Source organism: Equus przewalskii, chromosome 8, assembly GCF_037783145.1.
Source record: "Equus przewalskii isolate Varuska chromosome 8, EquPr2, whole genome shotgun sequence".
In the NCBI taxonomy this organism is placed as follows: domain Eukaryota; kingdom Metazoa; phylum Chordata; class Mammalia; order Perissodactyla; family Equidae; genus Equus; species Equus przewalskii.
Genome location: NC_091838.1, coordinates 76,476,639 through 76,501,778, shown reverse-complemented (window position 1 = coordinate 76,501,778; position 25,140 = coordinate 76,476,639). Strand labels below are relative to the sequence as shown.

Here is a 25,140-nt window from a genome sequence, read left to right as displayed (position 1 = left end):
CTTTGTAGACAAAGCTACTCTCTGTCTATGACACTTTCTCAAGCCAAGCAGAGGGACGTTTTTGCCCTTTGTCCTTTTGGCTCCTCACTGTCTTGGTTAAATAAGGCTGCAGTTATATGTTTAGCTATCAAAACTCAAGCAAAATCTTTAAGCAACATGCTGACTGAGTGTAAACTTAGCAGCCGGAACATTTTCCAAGTTCAGTGGAAATTACCAAACTGCGGGGCCAAGAGGGTAAGAGAAGTATAGGGTTTCAGTTGTGGTGTTTGTTTTGTTTTTCAGTTCTGACTTTGTGTAGAAGTGAAGAACCTGAGATTGTACACATTTTCATTTTTCCTGTGAGCACGTGTGTGAGGAGGAATAAGGGCCGTGATGGGGTGGGGAAGGTGGGGGTCAGAGGGGGTCAGCTGTGAAATTGTTTTGAACTGAAATGTCTCTGCTGAAAACCTCTCATGCCATCTTCAGCTTCCTCATATTTTAGATGTTTAAAGCACTTTGGAAAAAAAGAGGAAATTGGATTGTCTTATGTTAAATTAAAATCCTGTCTGTCTAATAGTGTGTGGTATATTCTCTGGGAATATTCCATCTTTGACAGCACAAGCGATTACAAAAAGTCAATAATCAGAGAACACTGAGGAGCCTTCTAAGCTCTTGCCTGAAAAGCAATTAGTGAGGATTGATTTACTGTTATTTATGGTGATGAGATAATTGCCTCAACGCAAGCCATTTTTGAACTTGTGGTACCCCACGGTTTTAAAACATTTTTCCCTTTAAATTGTTTAATTTATCTCTGGCCTTATTTCACAACAGAGATGACTTTGTGCTTGTTGAATGATATGAAGACCTGGCTTTTTCTCTCTGGATCCTTAGCCCTAGGCTTGGTTTCGTCCCTGTCATGGCAGACCTTGGAACGACGTCCCACCCTTGTGCTCTCAGGCTTGTAAATCCTGAAGAGATACAGCCCCCAAAATCACAAGATTCTTCTCTCCTGCACAGATGGTGCACTTTGACTGCAGGTTCAGGTTGGAGACCACAGTATGGAGTACGTAATCGGCCTGGATTATATGTGGCCACTGGGACAAGAGAAGGGGGTGATAGTTTCATTCATGCCAGTAGCATTATTTTGGAATCATTGGTACAAGCCTCTTTAAAGGCTGGCCATCAGGAGCACGAGGCCATGGAAGTCTGCTCGCCCCTGGTGCTCCTTGGGATGCAAGGCTTCTCCTTTCTGGCATGTGTCTCTTTGCTTCTGCCTCTGTGTCTCTTTTTCCCCTTGCCTGTCCCCTGTGACTGTCTGTGCTTCTTTGGGCTCTTTGTGTGTATGTCAGTGTGGGGCAGTTCCCCCCATGTGCTTCTGTGTGTTCATATTTGCCACTGAGCTCAGGCTGGAGACAGAGGTGAGGAAGCCGGTATTCCAGATGCAAACGCTCTTTAGCAGTTTCCCTAATAAGCATTGCCGTGTGTCTCATAATTTACAGCCTCGGTCCTTTTTCTTATGAGCGTGCATATTTTTCTTTTGGAGGAGCTCGCTTCCCAGTCCAGGGCGGCAGATAGTCTTCGGTGATTGACACGACCAGCGTTCTCTTGCTGCAGGTGGCTTTGCTGAACTGAGTCTCAGGGCAGACTGTGGGGATGTACTCTGCTTATCTATGAGACATTTCAGTCTACCAGCCCATGTCAGCATCCAGAACATTCCAAAAGGGTCGGAGTTTTGCTGGATGACCCTGTGTGGGTAAAGGGACTTGGCAGTTGAGAATTTCAGTCTGATGAAATTTCTCTGAGTGGAAAAAAGTTTCTCATGGGCACACTTACCACTGAGTAGTGAGGTTAAGCCAGCAGCCGACCAATCAGGGTTTTTGGTTTTGCATGTTTGGTTTTGTGAGTCCCTACAGTGGGCAACTCAACAGAAGTGCCGGGCATGGTGTCTGAACTCAGGGAGCTCACGGTCTACCTGGGGAGACGAGATAGACTCCCAGCTGGAGGATGGAGGGTGGCATAAGGCAGAATTCTGCAGTGTGTTCCTTAGACACAGCATGTCACCTGCTGTCTCCTTGCTTGGCTTCACACCTGCTCCTCCCTCTCCTTGTGCTGCGCTGCTGTCAGGAGGCCATGCGGCTCCCTCACCTCCTTCAGGTCTTGGTTCAGATGCTTCACTTTTTTCATGATGTTTGACGACATCTGGCAGATTATGTACTTACTTGTTTATTATACTGGAATATAAGCTCTGGGAGGCATTGTTTGGGTTTTTGTTCTATTCTCAGCATATAGTATTTGTTGAGAATGAATGAATAAGTGAATAGATTCTAGAGAACTTCAGTGTAATAGGTTCATCACGGAAGCCATCCAGGTGGAGGTGGGACTCTGAGCTCCTTCGAAGGCTTGTAGCCACCAGGGCAGGAGGTTCAGCAGCTCTTCCATTGCTGGGCCCTGCTTGGTTCTTCACTCCATTCTCAGTCCGCTGTGCTGTGTGGCCCTGAGCTCTCAGCGCTTCCCTGCCCTCGTGGTAGCCAGGGCAGTGAGGTTAACAGGAGACAGAGCACATGGAATTGCTTTAGAAGTGTGATGCTCGGTCCTAGGGTAACCCAGCATGGTCCCAAGGTTGTAGGATTCTTTAGATCCATCCAATGCTGTTGACCCACTGCCATGGGTCGGGCCCTGTGTGATGGGGATGCTCAGTGTAGCCCGTCACGAGCTGTTCTCTTAGCAAAGATCTGGTTTAATATCTGAAAGTGTGTTTTTTTCTTTTGTTGGGTGCAGAAAGACTTGCTTCATTGTCGTATTATGTTCAAGAAACCTCTTGGTAGAGATTCCTGTCAGTGGGAGCGTGGATAATCTTTTCCTGGTGTGCGCTTTGGAAATCTATGGAAATGCAGGCCTGTTGGATCTTCAGGACGGTGGCATTGTGCACTCAGTCTGACCTGTGGTTTTGGAGGTGGCGGTGGTAGCAGGCAATTCCGTGGGCCGTCCAGATGGGAGGCAGCACAGAGCCAGGTTCCCAAGGCAGGAAAAGGGAAGCCAAGGGAAAAAAAGGGAGTGGTTTGTGCCACCAGAACTTTATGTGCTGGAAATACTACCGTGAAAACTGTACCATCTTGTTGATCTTGTGATTGGAAGCACAAAGGCATTTGAAAAACTGAAAACATAGTAGGGAAAGTTGTAGAAATCATCCCATGTCATTCATCAGCAGGGAAAGTTGTTGCTGAAGCTGTGCTTGTTTGCAGTGGGCCCTCGGTCAGTGTACCCAGCAGCCCAGGAGAGTGGTGCATGGGCTCTGGAGTCAGACAGGCCTTAGCTCACACCCTGGTTTGGCTGCTGACTGACTGTCTGACCTTCAGCAAGTCACTTAACCTGCCAGGGCCTCTGAACCCCCATCTATAAGTTGAGAACTGCTATATCCTCCCAAGGTGGGTGTGAGGCATGTAGCAGAGACTCAGGGCTCGCCCGCGTCATCACCAGTGCATTCCGGTTCCCTCCTTGATCTGGTCTTCCTCTGTTGCTCCAAATGTCATCACTGAAATTCTCAAAGCCCAAAGCGTTCAGGCAAAAGGAATACATTCTTTTCCTTTAAACGAGGCAGTTGGCCCTGAGTTTCTATGCCCAAACTGTCAGTGATCATACTCTGATGAGCACCTCCATGCAGGCCGCTCTGTTTATATTATCACTGCTCCTTGCTGTAAAATGAGGAAACTTGCACACAGTCGCACAGCCGTTAAGCAGCAGAACCCTGATAGAGCCCTGGTCTCTCTGACTCCAGAAAACTCCGCTGCTCAAAGGTTGTGAGAAACGTCCTGGGCTGCATTGCTCTCCACGGCAAACGGTGGGGAAGACGCTGTCCTGATTGTTTTTCTCCAGAAATAAAACCCAGGTAGGAGCTCAGCCAGCCCTGGTGGTCTAGTGGTGAAGATTCACGCTGTCGGCACCTGGGCCTGGGTTTGCGTCCTGGTCAGGGAACCACACCACCCATCTGTCAGTTGTCAGACTGTGGCGGCTGCATGTTGCTGTGATGCTGAAAGCTGTGCCACTGGGATTTCAAATTCCAGCAGGGTCACCCATGGTGGACGGGTTGCAGCGGAGCTTCCAGACTAAGACAGACCAGGAAGAAGGACCTGGCCACCCGCTTCTGAAAAAATGGGCCATGAAAACCCTCTGAAGAGCAGCGGAGCATGTCTGATGCCGCGCTGGAAGGTGAGAGGATGGCGCAGAAAGACCGGGCACAGTTCCGCTCTGCTGTCCACAGGGTCCTAGGAGTCAGAATCAACTCGACAGCACTAACAACAAAAGACCTCAGTTAGAAGCAGCTCTCACTTCATGCTGTTCTTTCCAGGCTCTGATGAGATGAAATTCCCTCCTGTCTCAGATGTAACTGCATGAAGTCTGTGAGGGAGGAGCTCCCTGAACTGAAAGTTCTCAAGCCTTCAGGACCCGCCCTCCCCCTAGTCCAGCTGCGCACTTCTCGGGGTGACTTGGTGCTGGCTTGCATTTTAGGGAATTGATAGCCGCCTCAGACATTAATGAAAAATCTCCATCTTCCTGTCGAGTTTTCTCAGCGGCAGAGGCCCTGTCGTAAATCGTATAGGTGGGCCACCACCGAAGCCCCAGGGAAGCACTTGCATAGTCTGAGACCGTCTCTCCCCCCGTATAACTTGATTTAGGTCTGGCGATGCCAGAGTTATGGTTAATATTTCCTCCAGCTGTCACCGGGTCTGTAGAGAGACAGTCCTACTGCAGTCTTCCTTTTGGGCATTTTGGATTATGGCAGATATGTTAGAGCATCGTTCTAGTATCAAACGTAATTCTCATTACACAGATGAAAGAAAATGAACCTAAAAATCGCTTTACATGTCAGGGCGTGAGTGTTTTTGTTGTTAGAGTTATTAATATTAATAATGGGTACCACTTGTTGCATCCTGTGTGTCATCCTAGGCGTTTTATGTAAGTTATCTGTAATCCTCAAAAACCTTGTGAAGGGGCTGCCCCGTGGCTGAGTGGTTAAGTTCACGCACTCCGCTGCAGGCGGCCCAGTGTTTTGTTGGTTTGAATCCTGGGTGCGGACACGGCACTGCTCATCAAGCCACGCTGAGGCGGCGTCCCATATGCCACAACTAGAAGGACCCACAACAAAGAATATACAACTATGTACCAGAGGGCTTTGGAGAGAAAAAGGAAAAAAATAAAATCTTTAAAAAAAAAAAAAAACCTTGTGAAGAGGGTTTTTTATGTCACATATTTACCCATTTGATCATCCATTTCTTTTTTTACTTTTCTTATTGTGAAATAGAATATGCATCCAGAATGTTGCATATGCACATGAATGCGTGGTATGAGGAATAATTGTGACACAAACACTCATGTAGGCACCGCTCAGAAGTGCACTATTAACAGAAATCAGATGCCCCTGTGGGGCCTTCCTGCGATCATCCCCTTCTCTATCCCAGAGGTGACACTATCCTGACTTCTCTGAGAACTGCTTTTTTGTATTTGTAGTTTTACCATCCATGTATGCATCCTTAAACGAAGTAATTTAATGTTTCATGTTTTTGAACTTTGTGTTAGTTATATCTATATAGAGATTTATAGATGGAATTTATATTGTTTCATATGTTTGTTTGTTTTGAACTTGGGTTCTTGCTCAGCGTTACGTTGGGAAGTCTGCTGAGTGTTCTCGCGCACAGCTCTCCTTCATCCGTTCCTTGTGGTCCAGTATTCCGCTGTGCACAGCAGGACCCTGCTGTGGGGCCCTGGCAGGATGTATTCATCCATTCAATTTCAGGTGGACGATTGGGTTGTTTCTGTTTTCTTGCCACGGTGAGCTCTGCTGCCTATGCACTGTCTACACGTGTCCTGGTGTGCTTGTTCCTGAGATCCTCCAGTGTAGACACATCTAGAGGGGACTTGCAGGGCTGTGGGACATGCACATCTTCAGCTTCACTAGGTGATGGCCAGCTGTTTCCCAGCCTTGTTGCACGTGGTCACAGCAGCAGCAGCACGGGAGCCTGTGGTCCAGATCCTGGTGTGGACGTTCAGAATCGCCAGCCTAGTGGGCAGGCTCTGGCCTCTCTGTGTGGTTTCATTTTTGTTTTCATGATTGTTAATGAGGTTGAGCTCCTTTTCGTAAACTTTTAGGCCATTTGGATTTCTTTTTTTCTCCCCCTCACCCCCTTTTTCTCAGTACACCGTCTGTTCAAATATTTTCCCACTTTTCTGTTGGATGGTTTTGTTGTTTTCTTACTTGTTTTCAGGAATTCTTTATGTAATTTGGGTGTGGGTGATGTTTTGGTTACATGTTGTGAATGCAGTCTCTCATTCTGTGACTTTTTCTCACACTCTTTATAATGGCTTTTTAAGTTCTTAAATTTAATGTCCTTAAAAAATCCCATCTTATCCAGATTTTTAGTTTTTCTTGTTGTTGAGAGGGTTGCTGGACTAACCTCCTGCAGGTCACTCACCCAGAGAGGAAGGTGGTTCTCCCTTTGTCGTTTCGCCACACGGTGGAGAAGGGTGTCCACCTGTGGTGGTGCCGTGCTGGCTGCCAAGGAAGTGTGCTCAGATGAGCAAGCTCTGGTGTGGACTGTGCTCTCCCAGGACTTGCAGCTGGGGGGATGGACGTGCAGATGACAGCTGCACTGCAACAGGATTAGTGCCACCAGGTTTTTCAAGGTGCTGGGGGGAGGTGGGAAGGAGATCTCACATCTGCCTGGAGTTAGAAAATGTTTCGGAGGTGAAGGTGGGGGTAGCCTGTGAGCTAACACTGTGGAAGAATGAATAGCTTGTCTGGTGGACGTTTGTATGCTTAGGAACTACAAGACAATGCATAGGCATTGTTCGTACCTTGGGGATGAAGGAGATGTTGAACTCATCAAGTTTGGCTCAAATCTGTGAGGCGTGTTAGTGTTGTCTTCTTTCAAAGCAAAGAGGAGGAGTTGTTTTAAGTGCAGAGGGTAAGTGTGTTCAGACAGGATAATCCTGTGATTCATGCTTTGGGAATCTAGAGCTTGAGGCGTTGCTTCCAATGAATGGGTCAGTGTTGAATCCAACTGGATCAGCCCGCTTGTTCAGACAAGTTTGAATGATTGACACTGTCGCATGACGTTTCACTAAGACAGCCACATCCTCCTCTTGTTTGGGTTTGTGCAGTATTAGAATCAAGAGGTTCTTTGTTGAGATTATTGAGAGGAGGAGATACAGAGCCTGACCCAAGGAGCTTGAGTAGAAGGGAGCAGCCATGTCAGAGGGCAGAAACAGACCCTCGCAAAACACTGTAGGGGACCCGCAGAGGGACAGGAGCATGAGATGTCCTGGAGGTTAGCCAAGGAGAGGAGGGTGGGGTGGGAGTGTTCTTATGGGAAAAGGAGCAGCCTGACAGCGCGAGCAGAAACCAGAGGCATGAAATGGTGTGGAGGAGCCCCTGTGTGTGCGACCTTGTCACAGGGAGGTGGCAGGGTGGTCGTGCAGGGTTCTGTACACATCTGTCTCTCCCGTAGGTTCTCAGGAGACCTGGAGATCTATGGATGGGAGTGATGTAGACACTTGTCCTGGTGAGAAGCCCAGTAAGGGGGCTTGACTTTGGTCCAGGGCAGAGCTGCCCGTGAAGATCTGCTGACGAGGTGGTCTGGGCAGAGAGGAGTGAGAAGGGGTCCATTGTGGTTGGAACTGGTGAATGAGGGTGAACGTGGAGAGGGACATGATCAGAGAGGTGGGCAGGCGCATGCCAGGCAGGCCTTAGAGGCCACGCAAGGTGGCTGCAAGTTCTTTTTTAAGTTCAAGAGGAAACCACCAGACAATTCAAGCAAAGACGTGACATGATCGAATTTACATTCTTAAAAGATCATTCTTGGGAAAGTACTGTAGAAGGGTCAGCGAGGAGGCGGGAGAACAGAGTGGGCCATCTGGCGCTCCAGGTAGGAGCAGGATTCTGCAGGACACAAGGCCCCAGGCTCAGGCCTCGAGCCACAGACATTCCATGGGACCCTCTGTGCCAGACTGTCTTCTTCCTAATGAATGCTCTAGGGTAAAAGGCAAGCTCAGGGCCTGAGGCCAGTTCTTGCTTTTGTTTTTTTAAATCTATTTCACTTAACATTTACATGTTTCTAATTAGTACTTAAAACATACATTCTGTTGTAGAAATCCTGGAAAACATGGGAATTTATGAAGAAAAATGAAGCATGAGTAACTCTAGTAGTGCCTTCTGCTCACCTGGTGTATTTACTTCCCATCTCCCCCGGAGCCTACAGGAATCTTGGACTTGACAGCCTTCAATGTAAAGAACTGGTCTGGAGGGTGTGTGCGCAGGGGAACTAAATTGAGTTAGTACTGAGCCCACTGCCCACAGGCACTGTTCTCGGTGCTGTGGTACACAGTGATCAAAACACAACAAGGAGAAATTTATATTCTCGTAGAAGGAGTTAGACAATAAGCAGAATAAAGAGGTAAATCATATGTGACGTTAGAAGGTAATAAATGCCGTAGAAAAAAGTGAATCAATTGAAAGATAGAAGGAGTGCTGGGGGAGGGGGAGGGAAGAGCTCACTGAGACAGGGGACCTGACCATGATCTCTGACTTCGTGATGCACAGAGTCCAGCAAGGGAGTGTGCACCTGGGAGAGCCTGGGGTATAGGCAGGCCATCCTGGTTTCTTTTCCGAGAAGTTTGTTGGGTGGGAAGAGACCACAGAAAGTCAGGAACTCTTAATACTGTAGTGTTACTGCACGATGATCATGACAAATATTTTTGAACACTTAGTAGCACTTTCATCTGTATAATCTGTTTTGCCGCTCCCAATAATTGCGTGCTGTCTCTGTCTTCTTATCCCCTGATTTCTGAGGAGGAAACTGAGACACCAGAAGTTCAAGACCGGGCCCGAGGCTCCATAGCTAGTAGATGCTGGTGCCTGGGGACCCGCTAGCCCAGCCATCATTCTGTGAGTAGGTGGCTTACAGCAGTCCCAGTGCCAGCTCTTGCCTGCGATTGGTACTCGCTCAGCCTCAGTCAGTGTTGGAGACACTGGTGGTTTCACTTCCGGCCAAGGGCCAGTGTCAGGAGCCCCTCCCACCTCTCAGAAGGTTTTCTGTGGCCTCATCATTTTCCTCCTGCAGTTTGTCCGCTGTTGGTTTTACGGCCCCATCATTATTTTCACGGGGCTTCCATTTTGCCTGCTTTGGACCTGGGTCTCTGGCTGTGTGATCACAGTTAAGGAAAGCAGTGATTTCAGTGCACTTGCCCATGCGCCCTTGCCTTAACAGATAAAAGTGCAGCCTCTCCTCAGCATTTCTTCTTTGTCTGTTTATCTAAAACTTTATTGTTCTTTGTAAATCCCTTGGAGATTGTTTTCTCCTGCTGCTACTGTTTGCTTTTTATGGTTAATTTTCTGATTTTTTTTTCCTGCTATTTTATACTATAACATTTTGACTCTGAAAATGATCATAGTGATAATAACAGTTAACATTTACAAAAAGCTTATGGTGTGGGGACCTGCAGGCCGGATGCCTCCCTCTGTGACCAGGCTCCTTGGGAGGGTCACAGGCTACACACAGGGAGGCTTCTCCAGGAGGGAAGGGGGAAATCGGGATGGCACCCTCCGGGAGATGCCTCAGGTGACGACGTTAACAAATGTGAATGTACTAATTATCTGCATAAGGGCAACAGCCCCGAGGCATGATGGATCTTATACTTCTCAAAGCGCCCTCATAATCTGTGTTTTTGGTGCCTCATTTGAACTGTACCAGCTAGGCAGAGAAGGTTTGTTTCTCTATTTCATGGATATGGAATCAGAAGGAATGGAGTTTTGCTGACTTGGCCAGGGTGGCTCAGCTGATTAGTGGTGCACCCAACACCTGGACACCGTCTGCCGGCTTCTGGTTCATTCATGGTTTTCGACTCCACTCTTTCACCTGTGCTGGATGTAAAAATGCTATCATGTCATCATGAAGGTCTCTCTATCCTGTAAATGTGTCCACATTCTAATAGCCCGGCTTCTGTCAAGCTGTGTCTAAGTCATTTCGTACCAGTCCACTTAATATAGGTTGTAACAATTATATAACCTATTCCTGCATTTTGGATCCGAATTCACCTGGTACCAGTTAGCCTTGTGGTCTCTCTCCTACTTTATCTGTCTCTGTCTCTAGCTCTTCAACAACTGGGTTGTTAAACCAAGGTTATGAATTGTGACTTGTGGCCATAGTTTTTAGCTCTCTAGTCGTCCAGAACCATCTCTCTTGCCATTACCCCTTCCCATCTGCAGAGAGTGGAGGACCCATGGCAAAGGGGCGGGCTCACCTTTGGTCTCTGAGCCTTTGGAGGTAGTTGCGTGGCCGTAATGCTGTATTTGGTTAGACAAACTAGACTGCAGACACTTGCCTGTGAGAGCGTCCTGCCTGCTGTGAGTGGAAGCCAGCAGAGCACCCTCTCCTTTTACCGGAGAGCCATCCTGTGCTTTGTGTTGGGTACCAATGTCATGACCTTGGGTATTACCTCATCACCGGCTTCTCTCTGTTTTAAACCATTCCTCTAAGTCCCTTTCTTGATGCCGATGGGAAATTGGATTAGCCTGTCTTTAATGTGATTAGATGTCTTCTAATCAAGTTTTCCGACCCCAATTTCACATATGAGACAGGACTTCCTGTCCTCTTCTATTTTCTTCCTTTCTGTTTGAAGAAGCAGAACAGTGAATCCTCAAGTTGTGAAAAGGTTTGTTTTACCTGCTTTCTTGACATAAGTCTGAGAATTTAAGGAGTTTCAGCCTCAACAAATTCGATTGCAATTTTTCTTTCAACTCAAATCGATGATCTTCAATGTACCTTTTCAGAAAGATCCTTTGATGCCCCTTTTCAAAAAGGTTGATGATTTGCATCATTGAAACGTGACCCAGAATTCAGCCCCTGCCCCTTGTCTTCTCTCCTTGACCCAGCTTTTGTTGTCAGTGTGTTACTGAAACTCTTCTCAGTAAGGCCACTGGTGCCCACCTCCCCAAAGGCCAGGTCCAGTGGACACTTGTTAGGCCTTATCTTACTGGATTTCTTAGTGCACTCAACTCTGTCATCCTCCCTCCATGAAGCACATTTTCCCCTAGATTCTGTGCCTCCAGAGAGCCCTGATTCTTCTACCTGCTGTCATTCTTTCTTGTCCTTCTTCATTGGCTCATCTTCTTCTGTCTGTCTTCAGGGTGCTGTTCAAATGCTGCTTCTCTTCCCACTTCACACGTTCTCATACAATGGTGTGTTCTGTCTTAGAGCATCTGCTAGTTGCCTGTGCTCACATCTGTATCTATAGCCCAGAATTTTCCTCTGAGTTTTCGACTCATGTCTCCACTCACTTTTCTGGACGTTCCCTCTTAGATGAGCAGAGTTGTGTACTCTCACCCTCTCTCTCATTGTCCATAGAAGTTCCTTCACAGCTGGCGGAATGCCTTCCCCCTGTGTCACCCATGCTGGAGACTTGGTAGTCCTCCTTAAGGCTCTCCATCTCTGTCTTCTCACACAGCATCTCTGTCTTCAGGTCTGGCTGATTTTGCCTCCTCCATCTCTCTTTAACCCTCTCTTCCTTTTCCACTTTTTTTGTTCTGCTCTCTCATTTTAGGCCCTCTATGTTTCTTGTCTACACCCCTGAAACAACTGGACACTTGGTTCCCTGCCTCCCGTCTTGTTCTTTTCAAGTCCACCTGCGTTAATTTGCAGAGTGATAAATGTAAACGTGAAGTTGCTCTGTCACCCCCCTGTTTGACACCTGCCAGAGACTTGCCGAAAGTTACTTTCCTGATAGAGCGCACATCCCACTGTGATCTGGCTGCATCATCTTCTCAACTTCCATCAATCCCTGTCTCATTGCCATACTCCAGGAACTGCCTACATTTCTACCAGCCTGCCATGATGTTTCCCACTTTGTGAAGTCAAAGGTTAGATCTGGGCTGCCCTTTATCCAAGAAATACAATAATACCCGACTGTGCCCCTTCCGATGGAGCTCCCAGGGGAGATAGATGCTTGGGGAATAATGGTGACTGGGAAATGCCATCATGTCTTTATTGCTGGCCAGGCCCAGGGCCCCAAATCCAGTGCAGGCCAAGTGGTCAGGCTGGGAGACTGTGAAACTTTGGGCAAATTCCTTTAGCCATTCTGCACCTCAGTTTCCTTATCTGTAAAATGGGGATAATAATTGTATCTACCATGTGAGGTTGTTGTGAGACTTAGTGGAATTAATCCATGCAAAGCACTTAGACCTATCTGGCGTAGGGTAGCTATGAGTAAATGTTAGCTAAAGTAGTAATAGTTATTGTTAGATCACTTTACTTAATAACTCCCGTGCAACACTGGCTAGTAGGCATGGCAGGGGTCCCCTGCCTTGTTTTGAGTCACTTTCTGTTTTGACCACAGGAAGAACTTGATGTCTTGTTTCACAGGAGCTATGCTACCGCAGCCTGCTTCCATCTTCCTCTAAGTCTCGGACAGACTCTGGCACGAAAGCTCGCAATGAATAACTTCCCTTTTGAGATCGAGCGCCATTTGGTCTCTGCAAGTATCTGACTTAGAAACCAAGTTTTATGATTGAGTTTGCCTAGATAGCATTTAATCTTTGCAGCGATATCTAAGTCCAAAAACTTGTGTGTATTGAGAGAATCACAGATCTCTCCCATTCTTCATCATATCTGTAGGGGGAGAGGACAGTGCCTGATTCACAGTAGGAGGTCAGTAGATAATCTGTTTCGTACATGAAATCTCCAGACTTGCAATGTTCATGGTGCATTCAGACTTCCTGTCTGCAGTGAGCGTGGGGCTGTCGCCCACCCTCTCCTTTGCCTCTGTCTCCTGCCCTGTGACAGCCCCAGCAGAATTCCCTGCTACAATGTGGCAACGCCTCACAGGTCTGAACTTCCTTGGTTTGAAGGGCCCTGATGCGGCTCAGGTACCACAGTTACAGAGAGAAGATCCCGAGTAGAAGTTAGGTGGTGACAGATTTCATGTGAAGGTTAGGATGGGTGTCAGGGAGTAGAAGACTAAGAAGGAAAGAGACATGGAGGTTTATCTTCCCAGCCCCCAGGCTGTGGAGCAGTGCACGGGTTGGGGGGGAGGGGGGGCGCTGCGGTTTTGACTTCCCTGCATGTAGCAGAGGCCGAAGTCACAGCCTGTCAGGCTGCAGAAGAACGTCTCCTCGTGGAGGGAAGGTGGGGCGAAGTCAGTCTTGGAAAGTGTCCCATCCAACTTCAAGAATTGAAGATTTTGATAGAAATTAGTAGCTCAGACACTGACTTCTCATTTGGGCTCACTGGCACATTTTTCGCCTATCTGCTCACATTTTGGCCATTTTTCTCCTCGTTACCAGTTCTACCGAGGAGTGGGCTTGGGGAATAAAAGGAGCTGAAACTCTCATGAGGCATTTATCTGCTTTGCCACAAGAAGGATGAGGCTGGCTTTCTGGCCTGAAGTTCTGTCTGCAGGACCGTTTCTCTCTTTCATTGCCCTTTCCTGCCTCTTAGGCCCACTGACCCCCCACTGTGGGCAGTGAACATTTCGGTTGTTCTTTTTGATTTCTGCGTAAATGTTAACGTTCCAAAAATAATTTCATCTTATTTGTTTATTTAGAGATGAAAGAACTTGAAAATGTTTTAGCTTTTATTTTAACTTTGCAAATAATCATATTTTGGCATTTTAGATGTCTCAGATGCTGGTCGGTAGACAGATGAGAGAGTCTGACTAATTTTTGCCTTTGTTCCAGGTCCTTTTGTTTAATAAACCTTTGTGGGCCAAACCACAGGGTTCTCTCATGTGAAGGACCGAACATAGCACGTGCCACGTAGCACAAATCATCTGGGACCAGAGTGTGGCCTTGATATAGGGTGGAGTCCCTGGGGAACGGTTCCAGGCAGGTTGGCTCCTTAGATTAACTTCCCTGTGTCTTCTCTGAGGACAGCCCTCCTAGGAGTGACAGCATCTCCTTTATAGGCCAGGACGGCACCTTTCTCTGTGCTGGAGTGACAGATGGAGAAGGGGCAGGGGCACTTTCTGCAGAGGTTTCCAAGGAAGCCCAGCCAAGGCTCAGTCATTAGTTGAATAGTAAGAGAGAAGGAAAAATCTAAGATGACACTCTGGTTTCTGTCTTTGGGTAATTAGTTGATTTTGCAGAAAGATAGTGAGTCTGGAATTGTGTATGTTTATTTTGGGGTGCCTACAGAGCTTCCCTGTGGAGTTACCTGAGAGACAGTTGAAAATTCTTTTCTGTGGTTTGGGAGAGATCCCAGCTAGAGATATAGCAACATGTGGAAAAGACCCTTGGAACCATGGCAGAACACAACTGGCCCAAGGACCGAACCTGGGAGAAAACCAGCATTTCACGTTGGGCCTGGGAAGCAGATCTAGTAAAATAAACTGAGAAAGTTCAGAGCCCGAGAAGGAGAACCTGGTGATAGTGATGTCGTGGTGTCACAAATGTCACAGTGGGAGGGTGGCAGCCAGCTAAAGGAGCTGGGGGGGGAGTGGGTTTGAGGTCTGAGAAGAGAGCACTGACTGCACCTGCAGGAGCACCTCCTAGGAGGTCTGGAGGCCTAAGGAGGGAGGTGTGAGCAGGAAGGGCCTGGACGTGGGCAGGAGCTGCTCTTCAGGAGGGCGGGGTGGGCAAGGGCCTCAGAGCCAGGAGTGCAGTGACTTAAACAAGGACCAAGTAGACGGCTTTCTTTTCATTTTCTTCCCTCCCTCCTTTCTTTCTCTCTCTCTCAATGGGAAGACTTCAGCACATTTGTAGACGTGAGAGGGAGAAACCATCAAAACGGGGCTGATTAAAGCATCGAAGAAGAGAGGATGTTTCCCCCCATTTGATGGCGCATTCACCTTCAGAGACCCACGTAGCTCCTCTGGGTGACAGTGGTGAAAGACTGATGCACTGGGCAGTTGAGGAGTCGAGGGCGTTTTGGGGTCTTAATAGACACGATATTACATCAGCTCCCACAGGCACAGCAAGTGTTGTGAACAGTTGCTAATAAAAACAATAAGAAATGTTTTCTATGGCATCTTAAATATTAGTTTACGTTCTATCATTTAATTCTCACGACAGCCTTACAAGGTAGTAGGATTATCCCCATTTTATTGATGAGAAGTTCAGTCCCAGAGAAGTTTCACCCCTTGTCTGAGGTTCCATTGCTGGTCAGTGCCAGAGGTTGGTTGGACTTGCTCCGTCTGAATCCCCTGTGCCCTGAGTGTGGCTGCCATTGTGGGCTGCCCCATGCTCTTCCATTCCTGCTGGACCAGGAAGCTGCTTGTGTTAGCAAATGGGCCCTGAGTGCAAAACTGGGATTCGTATAGCTGTCTAGTTGTACAGTACATGGTCCAGAAGGACGTTTTGATATTGTCCCGACCAGGACTAAGGGTGTGGGATATGACAGTGCTCTGGATGCACATTCCTTGCCCAGCTGATAGCCAGGCCTTATTGGGCTCCTCAAGAGGCCTGAGCAGGCACCCCACCCCCTTAGCACTCTTTTTTTTTTTTTGGTGAGGAAGATTGGTCTTGAGCTAACATCTGTTGCCAATCTTCCTCTTTTTGCTTGAGGAAGATTGTTGCTGAGCTACCATCTGTGCCAGCCTTCCTCTATTTTGTCTGTGGGAGGCCTGCCTCAGCATGGCTTGATGAGTGGTGTGTAGGTCCGCACCTGGGATCCAAACCGGTGAACCTGGGCAGCTGAAGTGGAGTGCGTGAACTTAACCACCATGCCACTGGGCTGGCGCCCCTCACTACTCTTTATGAGTCTTCAAAGCAGTATGCAAGATGGCAGACAAAGCTGCACAACCCATTTATGTCCTTATCCTGGAAGTGCCTTGTCTTGCCCAGATAGGAGTTGGAAATAGATTTTACCAGGCGGATTTTCCTAACATTGGACAGTGAGAAGTTGACACTTGTGTATATGTAGGTGCTTGCAGGTAAATATGATCGACGAAATCATTTAGCAAAGAAGCAAATGCATCAGGGAGTTAATTGTAAGGGGAGCAACTTTGAAAGACGTTCACTTAAAAAAAAGAAAAATGATAGATTAATGTGTTGCTTTTTTAAAAATATTCTTCTTGAATAAGAACTATAAATTCTGGGGTGGACAAAAAAGAAAAGAAATGAAAGCAACCTCATTTAGCAGAGACTCCTCCTCCTCTGGGGACACCTTGCCCGGCTACTTGGTTGGTCCCCGCAGAGGCAGGACTCAATGTCCGGAGGTCGTGTTTTCCTTTAGAGCGTGTCCCAAGGGGATGGCCTTGGGCTCATCCCAGGCTTTCAGGGTATTAGATACTACAGATGGGAGAGCAGTGAAGGAGGACTTGTGGGGAGAGTTGTGTCTCTTCCTTTTCCCTGGGGGCTGGATCTTATCTGGGGCTCCCCGTCCCTAATCCCTCCTCCTCGTCCCCACAGCCTTTCCGCTGCGCCCATTGCCATTACTCATGCAACATATCCGGCTCTCTGAAGCGACACTACAACAGGAAGCACCCCAACGAGGAATACGCCAACGTGGGCACTGGGGAGCTAGCGGCTGATGCACTCATCCAGCAAGGTAGGTGGGCTGCCGCCCTTCGGGGGTCTGCTCATTTCCTGCCAGCCCGAGTCCCCATTGAGAAGAGCTGTGACATCCTATAGTACAATCCTAATCTCTGAATGTTTAGTGTTTTAATTCTTCATCATCATTATTGTTGTCGTCATCTTCCTCCTCATCGTTATGTATCAGCATCACTTATTGCCAGGATTATATCATAGCAACCTTAATGGAAATCTAAGATGAGAAGGGTAGTAATTTACCCACAGTTTTACCAGCCTCCCCATAATGTTCATTTATCAGTGCTGCCTTCTATTCTGTCCATGCGTACATTTTGCGTAAATGAAAGTTTGTGGCTTACTTTCTTTACTTAACATTGATTAATATGAACATTTTGTTTCCTTTGGTACACTGTCTTCCTAATTACAGTTTCTAAGGGCTTTTTGTAATACATCATCAAACAGAGGCACCTCATTTTGTTTAAACATGCTCCTATTGTTGAACATTGTGGGGGTTCCAGATTTTTCTTTTATTGCAATGAAAAATAATGTGATGGTAAACATATTTTAGGTGAGCTTGTTTAGATTATCCAAAAATATTTATTGAGTGCTCAGATTACATACTCATCTTGAAAAGGAGAGACTATTTAGAACATTTAAACTAAGGAGAATGGATGAAAACTTCTAATATTATAGGAAAGTTTGAGGGTTTTTTTCTTTTTTGCTTTTTTCAATAAATAATCACATATTCCCACTTGAGAGGGTTTAGCTCATGCGCTCTTGCCATATGGAGAAATGCAGTTGTATTTATACCTGCACTTCAGTAATTCAACTGAAAAATGGTTACTGCGTGCAGTATGTCAATTCCTACTCTCTCTCAAGTCCTGTGACTATTTGAAGCTGAAGACAGTTTTGGGAACCTGCCCCCAGAAGGCAAGGCTGTGGGATTGTAAACTCGGCTGCAGCTGAGGACGTTCCGAGTTTTCCTGTGCAGTGTGAAGCTCTGCTTGCTGTAATTGCCGTGAAATGCATCTTCATGTAAAACGAGGAATTGACCGTATCCTTCAGCCCTTTCGGTGACAGGGCTGCTGCACGCAAATAGATGAACAGCATAAAGAACTCAGGGTTGTTTTAAAGCGTCCATCCGGTGTAGCAGGGAGCGTGTGTCTGGTGTTTTCTTTATCGGCGGTTTCGTAGTTTCATGGAACTGGAGAGCAGGATGTGCAGTGGCGCGGCCCTGGCTCAAATCTGCATCCTCCTTCTGTAGCTGTGCCACTTGGGCAGGTTCTCGAACCTCTCCACCTTGGGCTGTTCACCTAAGAGCGGAGTTCATAGCAGCCATCTCACAGGATGGGAGAACACTGGAGTCTCTGGCACTCAATATATTTTCATTCCTTTCTCTTGTATTTTTTTTTTCTGAAAATATCTAAGACCTCTAGAGCCACTGCATTGTTTTTAATGCCCGCCCTGTCCAGGAATCACAGAGGGGAGAATGGATTGCCTTGGAGTCACAGTAAATAACTGGAGTAGCGGGCTAAAATTTGTTTTAGCATCCTTCACACTCTTGGGTTGGGTTGGCAGGAAATAGACGTTTACTGTGGCTGTTGGGACAGGCGTGGGGATCTGATTGATGATGCTATCATTGCTCTGTGCTTCCAAACTTTCATCATTGCCTTGCAAAGAATGTGCTGAGGTCGAACTGTTTCATGCCCTAAATTTTCAGTTAACTTTCTAAGACTCTCCATAATCAGTTGGCGTTCCCTGGCAGGGTCTGGGTTCCAGCTTTAATCTTTGCCAGGGGTATTTTTGATCTTATATATATATTTCCTATGCCCCCTTCAAGGGACATATTGAAGAAGGAAACAACTAAATATCTCCTGGCTCTTAAGAGATATTGTGCCATTGTGTTTTGGCCAGAGAACAGTCTCTGAAATCAGATAGCTGGTTGAGTATGAGCATAGCTTAGAAATCTTGGGAGCACAAAGCTCACACTGTTCTTATATCTGGGACGGGGAAGGGGAATGGAGGGAGAGGGCGGGACTATATAAACTTGCTGTGTTTGGAAATGCTGAGTCATTTGTCATTTGATACCATTGGAATTTTTCATTTTCTTTTGATTAATTTTAAGTAATTCTCCCCATTCCCACTTGGTTTTATTTTCCTCTTCTGCTCACTCATCAAAAAATATCTTCATGGGACTTTATAATTCCTTGTTTTGATATAGAGGGATGTGTGTTAAAATGATAACATAATAAAAGAACAAGAATAAAATGTAGTTTTCTCAAAAGGATGGTACGGTCTCCTTAATCCAGGTGCAGGGACTCCTTGTCCATCACCTCTGTTCCAATGATGTCGTAATGTGACACAGGCAGAGCTGTGCACTGTTGAGGAGGATCCTCCTGCCCACCATGCTCGGGCTTTGGGGAGAGTGGCAATGCACAGCGCTGTAGAGGATGGAGGGAAGACGGCCAGAAAGGCTGAGACGTTCCCAGGTCAGAGGTTTCTCTTCCTGGGAGCCTTGTGAGGGAAGGGACCGTGGTGTTTTCCATGGCGTCTGGGATCTTGTCAGCGTGCTCCGGAAGCCCCCTGGAATGAGGGCGGCTCAGGCATCCACTGCGTGTTCTGTGAGTGTTTAACTGCTGGCTCTCCCAGGGGCTGGGAGGGAGGTGTTGGTCTGTTGCACGTGCAACCTCTGTGATGTAAGCATTTCCGCCATGGCCAATTTTAAGCTACCAATGTGCTGTCACTGAACTGGGAAGAAATGTGAGCCAGTTCCAGCACAACCATGGTCGAGAGGGCACAGGGGTGACAGTGCCAGCAGCGTGCTAGCGGGGCCCCTTCAGGATGCACCAGTTCCCTCAGAACTCCAGCTTTTGGTAGTTAGACTTGTACTGAATGCTTTGTAAATGTTTTATCCCCTGTTTATATTGTATGTCCCTCTGATATTTTGATGGCAGATCGGACAACCTCTTATTGACTCCTCTCAGCCCATCGCTTGTTCATTAATACAGATTTGAGGCATTTTCATGCACAAATACACATCTTCACGTTGTGTTTGTCACTGGGCCCGCCCCTTTCCTCCCCTTAAAATACAGCTGGTGAAGCTAGCTCGAGAGCTGGTCCACTAAATCACAGGTTGTGAGAGGCTTAAGAGGCTTTGGTGCTAAGCTTCACAAGTTATTCGCTCACTCCTGGAGCTCACAGCGAGGTGAAGATGGGACCTAGCAGGCTGGTCATTTTCCGGTGACCTCCAGGCACTCCTTCAAGTCACTCCAGGTTATTGGCACAAGCACAGGGTTGGGAGTCTGATGGACCTGAGGCTGGGGTCTCTGATCACTGGCCCTTGAACCAGTTACTTAACTCCTCTGAATGTCAGGTTATACATCTTCCAAAGAGGAGGGGCTGAAACCTGCCCACCGGGTTGCCAAGATCAGATGTTACTCCCTCAGATTCCAGACCATGCCTGCTGTGTAATGAAGGCTTGATGAATGGTTCAAATGTGCTGTCATGTTTGTCCCGGAGCCCTTCTTCACCACCTATCTCCTAAGCTCCTTGTGTGTCCGACACTGTGCTAGGCACTGGGGTATGGTGGCATTTATTGTTCCTACTGCCTGGACTGGGGACAAAGGCGGGACAGCTTGTCCATGGCTCCGGGTTCTGACTCTGCAACAGAAACTGTGCATTCCTTTCAACAGTGCCCCTGTTGCTCACAGGAGGAGAATTAGCTGCTTCTCCCGGGTGCTGGCTCTTCTCTCAGGCCCCCGATCTTAGAGGTCACTGAGGTGGGGGTAGGTATTGAGATAAGAGAAGCAATGCGAGGAGGAGAGTCAAGGAGAAGGCTTGGTTTGTGGCATCTGCTAAAATCTTTGCATTATTTTGAACTATATTAACAGACTGTCACTATGTGTACATGTGTACCCTGGATATATATTCATATCTTAGTTTTTCACACAAGATTCAGGGAAAATAGTATAGAAGAAAATCAGAAGCTATCAGGTAAGAGAAAACTCATTTGTCTGAATTTTGACATTTTTATTTTAAAATTGTTTTTGTTAGGGCCCAGATTCCATACGTTATTGGTAGATGCTTCCCGTGATGTGGTGTTATGCTGCATTATTGGTTGTTATTTCGTATGTTAACTTCTCTCTCACAAAGGCCCTGTGAGGTTAGCATCATCATTCTTGGTTTAAAATGGGGAAATGCAGGGAAGGAAAAATGACCAGCCCAGGCCACAATGTGAGCAGCTGGCTGAGCCAAACCTGGCTCCAGATTCAGAGTCTGGTTCCTTAGCACAGATGGACTGATGTCCCCTGATGTTGGTCTCCAGTTTGCACTCATTAAAAAGGGAGAGGAGAAGGAGGAGGCATGGTCCCATTCTAGGATGCTGATTGGTTCACCTTTGCTCGTGGTCCCATGATCACATGTTGCGAGGTTACACACACGGGTGCTGTGGACTTGCTCTCATTTCTCCGTCTCCAGGTCTAGTTGTTGAGCTGACTGGACGCTGACTCTGGGACCTCGCTCTCTTTCATCCACTTCCCTGTGGTTGTCCAGAGGATCTCAGGTCTCAAGATTTGGGGGAGTGCGTGAGGGGGCCAAGAGGGATGGTGGAGACCTTGTTTAGGCTCCATTTACCAAGTGATCCTCACAGGGGTTCGGGACTCCGGCCTGGCTGATAATAAAATGCACCGTATTTTCCCCTTGCTATATTTTCTTTTGTGCTATTTTTCTTGGGGATCTCACAGGAAAGGGGTTGAGATTGAGACAGGATTCAGATATCCCTGGGTCCATGGCCAGATAATTATCTAACAGCATGCGTGTCACCAGGAGCCCTCTCCCTCAGTGCTTATTACGTGTGATCCCACTTGATTACTACCCTGAGCGCATTTCCTGGTTCCGTGCTGGGGCTCTGGCTGGGCCCCAGGGCAGGCACTGAATTAAGAGACAGCAACAAGTGAGAATGTCAGCAAAGTCCAATTCCCTATTTTGCTTGTTAATATCGTAAAATCAAACTGCTCTGTACCCGCTTTCCTTTGGTAGTTGAGCTGCGTTTGTGCCAGTTACCCGGTAGCCCCTGTGAGTTTCCTTTCACCATTGTAACAAAGGACCAGAAACTTGGTGGTGGTTTAAAACAACACAAATTTATCATCTTTCAGTTCTGAAGGTCACACGTCCAAGATGAGTCTCACAGGCCAAAGTCAAGTTCGCTAACAAATCTGTACTCCCCCTGGAGGCTCTGGGAAGAATTTGTCTTCTTGCCTTTTTCCAATTCTGGAGGCCCCAGCATTCCTTGACTTGTGCCCCCTCTTCCATCTTCAAAGCCAGCAGTGGCTAATAGAGTCTTTCTCGTGTTGCATTGCTATGATCTTCTCTCTGCCCCCTTCTTCAAAGGACTCTGGTGATTACATTAGGTCCACCCAGATAATCCAGAATAATCTCCCCATCTCAGGATCCTCAACTGAGTCACATCTTTGAAGTCCCTTTTGCCCTGTAAGGTAACATGTTCACAGTTTCCAGGATTAGGGTGTGAATACTTTTGGGGGCCCATTATTCTGCCTACTGCAGGGATTTTTTTAAGGATATGAGCTTTGGCATTTTTAACCTTAAAGAAAACCAGGACCCTGAGAGTTTAAGGAAGTGGTTCCGGGTCACATGAGCAAGTGCCCAATTAGGTCTTCTGACCGCCCCACCCAGTGTTCCATGCCACTCCAGGAGTTATATTACTAGAAATGAAATTGAATTTTCAATAACATTGGCCACTACAAAGGAGCGCAAATATTTTAATGCCTGAAACCCCTCCAGAATATATTGCATTCCAGAAAGAGCAAAGGATGCCAAGATCGATTTTTAAATTCCTCCTGAAATTCTCTCCTTTGCCTGGTGCATCATTCCTTATGAGGAAGTCATGACTTGGAGCTTCGCAGCTCTTACACTGTGCACTTAATCTCACTGCTGTGAGTGAATCCACCAGGTCTTCCGGCGACCTTTACTGTGCACTGCCTAAGAGTTTAATGAATTGAAATAGAAATTAATTTCTCTCGGCTTTGATGTCAATTAACTGGCAGAGTTATACATTTGGTCTAGATTACATATTTTCATTTGTTGTTCTTTAATTAAAGTCACCGTGGCAAAGGTTGAAGTTTTAATTAACACGGGGGTATTATCATATTAATTTTAATTTAAACATAATATAAGAATGTTTTCCTCCCTAAATTACTTTCCATTAAAGAGTACCCCAGAAGGAGTCTTTCATTTCACTTTAAATACAGCCGAAGTTTAACCTTAAGATAGTTTGCTTTTGTTCATTGCCTCATATTAAGTCTTTATAGAAGCAGCATCAGTTTAACCAAAAGAAAAGGCAGAAGTGCTCACACCTTGGAGGGTTTTAAAAGGAAAAGACACTATTTTAGGTGATTAATAAGTGATAACTAAGGAGACTTTAAACTAAGTTTAATCTGGCCAAGAAAGAATAAGCCCATTTGGTTCTGCCTAAATAAAAGAAAAAAGTGCAGAGTGTTTGAGTTTCAGAAAATAGCATCTATTTGAGCTGCCTTTTCTGTAGAATATTCTAGAAGTTTAGAATTTGGAGCCTATTGCTTGTCTTCTGCTGAGTCTGCCCCCTGTCTCTGTCAGACCCTTTGTCCTGTGCCCTCCTAGTGTCGGGAGGCTGTAACGCAGTGAGCTGAAGGTGCGAGGAGATGTGCTGTTGGTCATCTGGGTTGCCTTGCGTTTCTGCTAATGGCTATTTGGGGGGCTCACCCACCACCATGCTGATAGACAAGAAACCTCAATCGTAGAACAATGCTCTGTTAGACTCCACTGACATGGAATTGATGCAAGAGATCGAGCACATCGTAACTGGATCTGGGAGATGCTTAAAGTGTGCAATGCATCTGCATGAGATTTGTCTGGTTCTTATATACTTTGTCAAGACAAGCTTGTCATCAGGACAGAATTCCTCTACTCACTTCTTAGTGCCCCAGTGAGAAAGAAATAAACATGGCAGCCTGAGATACACTCAGTGTTCAGTTCAGCTCTTCCACTGCCTAAGTATAAGCTCCTTAGTAATGCCAGAGAAAATGTTGGACATCACTGGATGTGCACATCAGGGATGCAGAAGGGCCTGAGCATTTGAGAGGCTTTGGCGCTCCAGGCAGAGGACAAGGAGCCTGTACAGGAATTTGAGTCAGAAGGATGCTTGGTGGAAGAACCAGGAATAAGTGGTGTCACAGAAGCCCGGGAAGAAGAGATCTGGCTGGAGAATGTGGTCGGTATTGTTATATAATGCACAGAAGTCACACTGGACAGCAGCACAGCCCGGGGTTAAGCCTGTGGGTCCTAGAGTTAGCCTGACTTGGATTGAGTTCTTGGCTTTGCAGAGTGATCTCAGAACTATTGCTTGACCATCTTAACCTCCATATAAACAGCTGGTCATGCTTGTATCACAGGGCTATTGTGAAGAATGTGTGACTTAATGTATGAGGTGTCGGACACAGTACACTGCCCGATAAAGGGAAGATGTGCTTGTTGTTGTTGTTAATGGTGGTCAGGGTACTAGTAGTAAAATAAAGAGTGCAAAGTGTTTGTTGGATTAACCAATGAAGGAGTGAGTTGATCTTGACATATGCAGGAGAGCGACAGGGAGCGGAAAGCAGCTGGCTTTGGCGTAAGCTCGCAGGGCTTCCCAGCCCTAAAAAGGGCCAGATCGTTCTTTGCTGTGGGGCTGCCCTGTGGAATGTAGGATGTTTGGCAGCCTCCCTGGTCCCTACTCACCAGGTGCCAGTAGCACTCCCCAGTGGTGATACCCTAAACTTTCTCCAGACACTGCCCAACGTGCGCTGTCTGAGAGGCACAATTGCCCCTGGTTCAGAGCCACCTGCCTCAGTAGTGAAGAGAGGCAAGGACGTGATGACTGCTTAGTATTTTTGTGGTTTGGATTTATAATCTTAATTTGACTGTTTCTTTTGAATAGGCAGTTTTGCTCACATGGAATAAAATTTAAAAGATTCACGAGGCTATTTAGTGAAGACTGGCCCTCCTCCCTTTGCCGTCCAGCCTGTTCTCCGTCTCCGCAGTAGCGAGTTGTACCAGTTTCTTGTGAGTTCTTGGACCCAGAGACTCTTCCCAGAATCCTGGCTGTGAAGGGAAGAGGAAAGGGGGCGCTGTATCTAGGCAGGAGAATGGGTTTTTGTCCCCTTGGATAAGACTGAACATATTTGTTTGCTGAGGGGACACATGAGTGCAGAGGGAAGGGGCAAAGATGCAGAGGAGACTTGGGGGCTGGTTGGAGAAAGACCTGAAGAAAGAAGATTTGCTGAGACCCAGAGTCAGTGAGTCAAGATATGTTGATTGGAGACCTGCTGGATGCCAGGAGCTGGGACCTGAGCAGTTTAAAAGCTTCACGAAGTCCCTGCCCTCATGAAGGTGCCATGTTAGAAGGGAAGATGGACAGGAAACATGTATAGGAAGGATAAATAGTGCAATTTTAGGCGCTGATCATTGTGACAACAAATATACAATGGGGAAATCCCATAGAGAGATTTAGGGGCTCTGTGTTTGAGGGGTTGCCTTAGCTAGGGGTGTCAGAGGAGGCCTTGCTGAAGAGGTGATGCTTGAGTTGAGAGCCTAGTGAGGAGGAGGAGAGGGGCAAA

The 25,140-nt window shown here is 46.9% G+C and overlaps 1 protein-coding gene across 9 annotated transcripts in view; it reads left to right on the top strand.

The window, feature by feature from the left end:
• The window catches only part of ZFAT (zinc finger and AT-hook domain containing), a 204,693-nt gene that overhangs the window by 140,400 nt on the left and 39,153 nt on the right, over positions 1-25,140 (top strand). For 7 of the 9 annotated variants that reach the window (XR_011543242.1, XR_011543241.1, XM_008518448.2 and 4 more), the window contains one exon: positions 16,373-16,511. Coding sequence is in view for 6 of the 9 variants with exons in the window: in XM_008518448.2 (XP_008516670.2) it covers positions 16,373-16,511 (139 nt within the window). In the remaining 3 variants the exon portion in view is untranslated. Of the gene's footprint in view, positions 1-8,121; positions 8,258-12,389; positions 16,082-16,372; positions 16,512-25,140 lie in introns of those variants that run through there. The other 2 variants (XR_011543240.1, XM_008518451.2) reach the window with 2 other exon arrangements.